Raw genomic sequence first — 10,000 nt, forward strand, 5'->3', positions numbered from 1 at the left:
TTCTTTTAATGTGGGCTGTGAGAGGAAATTAGCTGCTAGTTATCAGTGCTACATTTACTCTCTCTTATAAACTAATCAGCTCTAAACATCGATAAAAACTCGTCGTAGTGCAGCAGAGTGTTGGAACGTGTCCTGCATGTCAGATCTGCCCTTGGCTGCGCTGTTATTGTTCACTTTCTGTAAATACCACATTTATTATCAGCAGTGGTGGACAGTAACTGAGTACCTGAGTAACTGAGTAAATGAGTATCTGAGTATCTGAGTAACCGAGTAACTGAGTACCTGAGTAACTGAGTAACTGAGTTCCTGAGTAACTGAGTAAATGAGTATCTGAGTATCTGAGTAACCGAGTAACTGAGTACCTGAGTAACTGAGTAACTGAGTAACTGAGTACCTGAGTAACTGAGTATCTGAGTAAATGTAATGAGTTTCTGTACTTTAGTATTTTTGGTGTATCTGTACTGAAGTTTCTCCGTTCTGGACTTTCTCCTTTCACTCCACTACATTTCAGAGTCTAATATCCGACTTTTTCCTCCTACATTCTGAGAAATCTGTCGTTCCTTTTGGTTTCTGTGTGTATAAAAACGTAACATGTCAAAACGAAAGAAGCGCAAAGCCAGAGCACCAATCAGGGCCCAGCGGTCACTTTGTTTAGAGCTGGTTTTGACCTGTTGGTCATACCGACCCAGTGCAGCACGCGGTTCAACGTCAGCGCAGCAGCGTAAAACTTTGGGAGAGTCTGTTCAACATAAATGATGAACTAACCTAACTTTGTGTAAATAGAGCTCAATATAGAAATATGTCCACATATGCAGTCGAGACTGACGCGGCTTTTTTCTGAATTTCTACAAACACCGTTTCATTTTATAGTAAATGAGTTTGGGCTGGTTTATGTTTATGAACAGACGCCTACAGATCAACATAGTAAAGGAGCTCATCTGTGATCCTGAGTTTAAAGCCAGTTTTTATTCAACTTAAACTTGGAACTAAGTTGTAAATAAATCTGAAACTGAAACTTTTTAAAGGTACAATAAAAATAAAATAATAAAGCAATAAAGCCATAAGAGGCCTTACCTTACAGTGATTTTATCACACTAAACATAGAAACTACTCCAGCTCTGGCTCGCCGTCTGCATCGCGAGCCCACGGCTGCGACGTCTAAACAGATGTTTAATTAACCACTACTGTGACGTTTTTATTTGTGTGCGACTATTAATATTTATATTAGTTATGCTGTGAAAACATTTAATTTATGGGTTTTTAATTATTAAATTCATCTTTTTGCCACTTATGTTTTTATAACGTTACCAGCCTACTATGAATTACTGCCTCCCTCTGAGTACAGACCTGAAGACCACTGGAGGGTGCTTCACAGCCCACTGGTGGTCCGCAGTCCATAGGTTGAGAAACTGTTATAGGTTGTATGTTTTTTGTATGAACGGTCATGTTTCCAGAAAAGTTGGTACGCGGTGCAAAATATAAATAAAAGCAGAAAGCAGAGATCATTTAAACCCTGTATTTAACTGAAAACAGTACAAAGACAACACATCAAGGCCTTTTTGAATTTGATGCCAGCGGCATGTTCCAAAATAGTTGGGACGGGGGCCTGTTTACCACTGTGCTTCATCACCTCGATAAGCATGTCTGAACCGAGGAAATGCTGCGGTCGTTGGGAAAGTGAAATGTTTTCCACTTCTTACTTCATGTTAGATTTCAGCTGCTCAACACTTTAGGGTTCTCCTCCATTTCAAAATATACCAAATGTTCTCATTGGTGACCGGTCTGGACTGCAGGCAGGTCAGTTTAGCACCTGGACTCTTTTACTGCAGAGCAATGCTGCTGTAATACATGCAGAATGTGGTTTGACATCGTCCTGCTGAAATAATCAAGGCCTTCCCTGAAAAAGACGTCATCTGGATGGCAGCATATGTTGCTCTAAATGCCCCCCACACCATAACTGATGCTGGCTTTTGAACTGTGCACTGATAACAAGGTGGATGGTCCCTCTCTGGTGTAGGAGGATGCAGCATTCATGATTTCTGAAAAGAAGTTTTGATTCGTCAGACCACAGGACACTTTTCCACTTCCCCCCAGACCATTTTACATGAGCTCAGGCCCAGAGAAGGTGGCAGCGTTTCTGAATCCTGTTTATATTTGTTTTTTTCTTTGCATTTTGGAGTTTTAACTTGTGTTTGTGGATTAAATTGTGAACTTAATACTATGCATGTTTTATAGACTGTATGTATGTTTTATAACCATAACTGGTCCTGGTAGTTTTGGCTGTTGTTGGCTGTTGCTCAGAGAAACTTTCCTGTTGGTTCTAAACTCAGGTGGTCCACAGGACGTCCGTGCCGAGTGCACTGGCAGTGGACTGGATCGGGAAGAACCTGTATTGGTGTGATGCTGAGAGGAAGACTATGGAGGTGGCAAAGGCTAATGGACTTTATCCCACTGTCCTCCTCAGTACTGGACTAAGAAACCCTTCATCACTTGCACTGGATGCCACTACAGGGTATACACTATTATACAGTATTTAGTAGTATAAGAGCATTTAGTTAAAAAATACTTTACACTTAGAAAGAAGTTATTAACAAGTTATTAAACAAGTTATTAACATCCAGAATGAAGTTCTGATAAAATTAACATCCAGAATGAAGTTCTGATAAAATTAACATCCAGAATGAAGTTTAAATAAAATTAACATCCAGAATGAAGTTCTGATAAAATTAACATCCAGAATGAAGCTCTAATAAAATTAACATCCAGAATGAAGTTCTGATAAAATTAACATCCAGAATGAAGTTCTGATAAAATTAACATCCAGAATGAAGTTGTAATAAAATTAACATCCAGAATGAAGTTCTGATAAAATTAACATCCAGAATGAAGTTCTGATAAAATTAACATCCAGAATGAAGTTTTGATAAAATTAATATCCAGAATGAAGTTCTGATAAAATTAACATCCAGAATGAAGTTCTGATAAAATTAACATCCAGAATGAAGTTCTAATAAAATTAACATCCAGAATGAAGTTCTATTAAAATTAAACTCTGGATAAAGTTCTAATAAAATTAAGGTCCAGAATGAATTTCTAATAAAATTAACCTCTGGATAAAGTTCTAATAAAATTAACATCCAGAATGAAGTTAAAAAATATTAATATCCAAAATGAAATTTTGATCAAACTAATATCTAGAATAAAATTGTAATAAAATTAAAATGAAAAATGAAAAAATACTATAAAAAAATCATTTGCAATAAAATTAATGTCCTTTGAAATGAGTAACCTGACAGAAAACCCCAATAAATGGATAATTATAGTAATACTATATTATTAGTAATAATAACATTATTTAGCATGTAATAACTTCTTAAAATACTTTAAATATTAATAAAACATATAAAATTGTATGTAGTATTTATTTAGTATTTATAAATATTTAGTTAAATGTTGATTGCATCATGTCCTGTTGTGTATAAACTAATAATGAGGGTGATATTTTAAGACTCAGGACAGGGTCATTGTGTCCACTGAAACTGGCTGACCGAATTCCGTACGCTTTCCTCGCTGGGCAGGAGTCTGAGGTGTGCTGTGGTTCTGTAGGTTTGTTTTCTGGATCGACTGCTGCGAGTATCCGCACATCGGGCGGATCGGAATGGACGGGAGTAAACCACGGGTCATCATCGACACGGAGATGCACGCTCCATCAGCCCTGACCATCGACTACATCAACCAGAGGATCTACTGGGCAGATGAAAACCACATCCTGTTCTCAGACATGGATGGATGGAGGAGATACAGAGGTGAGAGTGGAGGGGGTGTTACCATCTCAGCGTAACAGCCCATTACGAGATGTCAGTGTTCCAGCCCTGTCAGTGACTGATCCCGTCTCGTTCTGTTAAAGTTCCTAACGAGGACCTGGGCGGGGTGACGAGTCTGGCCCTGTTTGAGGATTTCCTCTACTGGAGCGATCAGAAGACCAAAACGCTGAGTTGCGCTCACAAAACCTCCGGAGCCAAACGCTCCGAACTCCTCAGCTCCTGGCAAACCATCCGCGACATTAAAGTCTACCACCCGCTCCGGCAGCCTGACGGTACCTCCACCCTCGCAGATCAGCATGCTTCTGTTCTCCTGTTTGTCTGTTTGTGGTTGATTTACTCGCGGATTTACTGAGCAGCTTAATCAGATGGTCCACTATCTGCTCAGATGAGTCACTGTGTGTTCAGACGTGCTGCTGAACGTGGTTGTCAAGCAGCTCGGTCAGTATGGACGTTCAGGTGACCACAGACGTTTAGTTTATATCACAATACCTACATTTAGAGTCGGTTATTCATTCAGTCTAATGAGAAACTGTAGAACAGACTCGGTTTATATCACAATAACTACATTTAGAGTCGGTTATTCATTCAGTGTAATGAGAAACTGTAGAACAGACTCGGTTTATATCACAATACCTACATTTAGAGTCGGTTATTCATTCAGCCTAATGAGAAACTGTAGAACGGACTCGGTTTATATCACAATACCTACATTTAGAGCCGGTTATTCATTCAGTCTAATGAGAAACTGTAGAACAGACTCGGTTTATATCACAATACCTACATTTAGAGTCGGTTATTCATTCAGCCTAATGAGAAACTGTAGAACAGACTCGGTTTATATCACAATACCTACATTTAGAGTCGGTTATTCATTCAGTCTAATGAGAAACTGTAGAACGGACTCGGTTTATATCACAATACCTACATTTAGAGTCGGTTATTCATTCAGTCTAATGAGAAACTGTAGAACGGACTCGGTTTATATCACAATACCTACATTTAGAGCCGGTTATTCATTCAGCCTAACGAGAAACTGTAGAACAGACTCGGTTTATATCACAATACCTACATTTAGAGTCGGTTATTCATTCAGCCTAATGAGAAACTGTAGAACGGACTCGGTTTATATCACAATACCTACATTTAGAGCCGGTTATTCATTCAGCCTAACGAGAAACTGTAGAACGGACTCGGTTTATATCACAATACCTACATTTAGAGTCGGTTATTCATTCAGTCTAATGAGAAACTGTAGAACGGACTCGGTTTATATCACAATACCTACATTTAGAGTCGGTTATTCATTCAGTCTAATGAGAAACTGTAGAACAGACTCGGTTTATATCACAATACCTACATTTAGAGTCGGTTATTCATTCAGCCTAATGAGAAACTGTAGAACAGACTCGGTTTATATCACAATACCTACATTTAGAGCCGGTTATTCATTCAGCCTAATGAGAAACTGTAGAACGGACTCGGTTTATATCACAATTCCTACATTTAGAGCCGGTTATTCATTCAGTCTAATGAGAAACTGTAGAACGGACTCGGTTTATATCACAATACCTACATTTAGAGCCGGTTATTCATTCAGTCTAATGAGAAACTGTAGAACGGACTCGGTTTATATCACAATACCTACATTTAGAGCCGGTTATTCATTCAGCCTAATGAGAAACTGTAGAACAGACTCGGTTTATATCACAATACCTACATTTAGAGTCGGTTATTCATTCAGCCTAATGAGAAACTGTAGAACGGACTCGGTTTATATCACAATACCTACATTTAGAGTCGGTTATTCATTCAGTCTAATGAGAAACTGTAGAACAGACTCGGTTTATATCACAATACCTACATTTAGAGTCGGTTATTCATTCAGCCTAATGAGAAACTGTAGAAAAGACTCGGTTTATATCACAATACCTACATTTAGAGTCGGTTATTCATTCAGTCTAATGAGAAACTGTAGAACGGACTCGGTTTATATCACAATACCTACATTTAGAGTCGGTTATTCATTCAGCCTAATGAGAAACTGTAGAAAAGACTCGGTTTATATCACAATACCTACATTTAGAGTCGGTTATTCATTCAGTCTAACGAGAAACTGTAGAACGGACTCGGTTTATATCACAATACCTACATTTAGAGTCGGTTATTCATTCAGTCTAATGAGAAACTGTAGAACAGACTCGGTTTATATCACAATACCTACATTTAGAGCCGGTTATTCATTCAGTCTAATGAGAAACTGTAGAACGGACTCGGTTTATAACACAATACCTACATTTAGAGTCGGTTATTCATTCAGCCTAATGAGAAACTGTAGAACGGACTCGGTTTATATCACAATACCTACATTTAGAGTCGGTTATTCATTCAGCCTAATGAGAAACTGTAGAACGGACTCGGTTTATATCACAATACCTACATTTAGAGTCGGTTATTCATTCAGCCTAATGAGAAACTGTAGAACAGACTCGGTTTATATCACAATACCTACATTTAGAGCCGGTTATTCATTTAGTCTAACGAGAAACTGTAGAACAGACTCGGTTTATATCACAATACCTACATTTAGAGCCGGTTATTCATTCAGTCTAATGAGAAACTGTAGAACGGACTCGGTTTATATCACAATACCTACATTTAGAGTCGGTTATTCATTCAGTCTAATGAGAAACTGTAGAACGGACTCGGTTTATATCACAATACCTACATTTAGAGTCGGTTATTCATTCAGTCTAATGAGAAACTGTAGAACAGACTCGGTTTATATCACAATACCTACATTTAGAGTCGGTTATTCATTCAGCCTAATGAGAAACTGTAGAACGGACTCGGTTTATATCACAATACCTACATTTAGAGCCGGTTATTCATTCAGTCTAATGAGAAACTGTAGAACAGACTGGGTTTATATCACAATACCTACATTTAGAGTCGGTTATTCATTCAGTCTAATGAGAAACTGTAGAACGGACTCGGTTTATATCACAATACCTACATTTAGAGTCGGTTATTCATTCAGCCTAATGAGAAACTGTAGAACGGACTCGGTTTATATCACAATACCTACATTTAGAGTGGGTTATTCATTCAGTCTAATGAGAAACTGTAGAACAGACTCGGTTTATATCACAATACCTACATTTAGAGTCGGTTATTCATTCAGTCTAATGAGAAACTGTAGAACGGACTCGGTTTATATCACAATACCTACATTTAGCTTTAGCTGGTTAGAGTTTGTTATGGGTATTTGCTCTTTACTGATTCTTTGCTTTCATTTGTTACCAGTTCCAAAGCATCAGTGTCAGGTGACTAATGGAGGCTGCAGTCACCTGTGCCTGCTGTCTCCAGGTGGAGGCTACAGGTGTGCATGCCCCACCCACTTTTACCTGGCCAATGACAACAAGACCTGCCTTTCTAACTGCACTGCCAGCCAGGTATCAGGCCCATAGTTACAGTTTATCTCACCTTTTAGTCTAATTTAATGTATTTTACCAGTTGAATTCATGCTGAATTTAATATAAATGTACATTGTGTAAGCATGTGTCAAGTTTCTGTGTTCACATGTGTACTTGTAGTTCCGTTGTGGTACAGATGAGTGCATTCCCTTCTGGTGGAAATGTGACACAGTGGATGACTGCGGTGATGGTTCAGATGAGCCTGCAGACTGCCGTGAGTAACACCACTGTAACACCTGTCTGTCCAGTAACACACATTCGGAATCGGTTACACCAAATAAACCACTGACACACATTCGGCATCGGTTACACCAAATAAACCACTGACACACATTCGGCATCGGTTACACCAAATAAACCACTGACACACATTCAGCATCGGTTACACCAAATAAACTACTGACACACATTCAGCACCAGTTACACCAAATAAACCACTGACACACATTCGGCATCGGTTACACCAAATAAACCACTGACACACATTCAGCATCAGTTACACCAAATAAACTACTGACACACATTCAGCACCAGTTACATCAAATAAACCACTGAACCACTGACACACATTCGGCATCGGTTACACCAAATAAACTACTGACACACATTCAGCATCAGTTACACCAAATAAACCACTGAACCACTGACACACATTCGGCATCGGTTACACCAAATAAACTACTGACACACATTCAGCATCAGTTACACCAAATAAACCACTGACACACATTCAGCATCAGTTACACCAAATAAACCACTGACACACATTCGGCATCGGTTACACCAAATAAACCACTGACACACATTCAGCATCAGTTAATATAAAGAGACCACTGACACACATTCGGCATCAGTTAAACTAAAGAAACCACTGACACACATTCGGCATCAGTTAAACTAAAGAAACCACTGACACACATTCAGCATCAGTTAATATAAAGAGACCACTGACACACATTCAGCATCGATTACACAAAATAAACCACTGACACACATTCGGCATCAGTTAAACTAAACAAACCACTGACACACATTCAGCATCAGTTAAACTAAACAAACCACTGACACACATTCAGCATCAGTTAAACTAAACAAACCACTGACACACATTCAGCATCGGATACACCAAATAAACCACTGACACACATTCAGCATCGGTTAAACTAAACAAACCACTGACACACATTCGGCATCAGTTAAACTAAAGAAACCACTGACACACATTCAGCATCAGTTAAACTAAACAAACCACTGACACACATTCAGCATCAGTTAAACTAAACAAACCACTGACACACATTCAGCATCGGATACACCAAATAAACCACTGACACACATTCAGCATCAGTTAAACTAAACAAACCACTGACACACATTCAGCATCAGTTAAACTAAACAAACCACTGACACACATTCAGCATCGGATACACCAAATAAACCACTGACACACATTCAGCATCGGTTAAACTAAACAAACCACTCACACACATTCGGCATCAGTTAAACTAAAGAAACCACTGACACACATTCAGCATCAGTTAAACTAAAGAAACCACTGACACACATTCAGCATCAGTTAAACTAAACAAACCACTGACACACATTCAGCATCAGTTAAACTAAACAAACCACTGACACACATTCAGCATCAGTTAAACTAAACAAACCACTGACACACATTCAGCATCGGATACACCAAATAAACCACTGACACACATTCAGCATCAGTTAAACTAAAGAAACCACTGACACACATTCAGGATCGATTACACCAAATAAACCACTGACACACATTCAGCATCAGTTAAATAAAGAAACCACTGACACACATTCAGCATCAGTTAAACTAAACAGACCACTGACACACATTCAGCATCAGTTAAACTAAAGAAACCACTGACACACATTCGGCATCGATTACACCAAATAAACCACTGACACACATTCGGCATCAGTTAAACTAAACAGACCACTGACACACATTCAGCATCAGTTAAACTAAACAAACCACTGACACACATTCAGCATCGGATACACCAAATAAACCACTGACACACATTCAGCATCAGTTAAACTAAAGAAACCACTGACACACATTCGGCATCGATTACACAAAATAAACCACTGACACACATTCAGCATCGATTACACCAAATAAACCACTGACACACATTCAGCATCAGTTAAACTAAATAAACCACTGACACACATTCAGCATCAGTTAAATTAAACAAACCACTGACACACATTCAGCATCAGTTAAACTAAACAAACCACTGACACACATTCAGCATCAGTTAAACTATAAACAAACCACTGACACACATTCAGCATCAGTTAAACTAAACAAACCACTGACACACATTCAGCATCAGTTAAACTAAACAAACCACTGACACACATTCAGCATCGATTACACAAAATAAACCACTGACACACATTCAGCATTGATTACACCAAATAAACCACTGACACACATTCAGCATCAGTTAAACTAAACAAACCACTGACACACATTCGGCATCGATTACACAAAATAAACCACTGACACACATTCAGCATCGATTACACCAAATAAACCACTGACACACATTCAGCATCAGTTAAACTAAACAAACCACTGACACATTCAGCATCAGTTAAACTAAACAAACCACTGACACACATTCAGCATCAGTTAAACTAAACAAACCACTGACACAC

The 10,000-nt window shown here is 38.6% G+C and overlaps 1 protein-coding gene across 2 annotated transcripts in view; it reads left to right on the forward strand.

The window, feature by feature from the left end:
- Window positions 1–10,000, forward strand: part of lrp1ba (low density lipoprotein receptor-related protein 1Ba) — a 421,137-nt gene that overhangs the window by 309,683 nt on the left and 101,454 nt on the right. For both annotated transcript variants that reach the window (XM_037534585.1, XM_037534586.1), the window contains 5 exons: window positions 2,331–2,512; window positions 3,607–3,806; window positions 3,908–4,096; window positions 7,128–7,276; window positions 7,418–7,511. In XM_037534585.1, the coding sequence (XP_037390482.1) occupies window positions 2,331–2,512; window positions 3,607–3,806; window positions 3,908–4,096; window positions 7,128–7,276; window positions 7,418–7,511 (814 nt within the window). The remainder of the gene's footprint in view (window positions 1–2,330; window positions 2,513–3,606; window positions 3,807–3,907; window positions 4,097–7,127; window positions 7,277–7,417; window positions 7,512–10,000) is intronic.

This window comes from Pygocentrus nattereri, chromosome 25 (genome assembly GCF_015220715.1).
Source record: "Pygocentrus nattereri isolate fPygNat1 chromosome 25, fPygNat1.pri, whole genome shotgun sequence".
Lineage (NCBI taxonomy): Eukaryota > Metazoa > Chordata > Actinopteri > Characiformes > Serrasalmidae > Pygocentrus > Pygocentrus nattereri.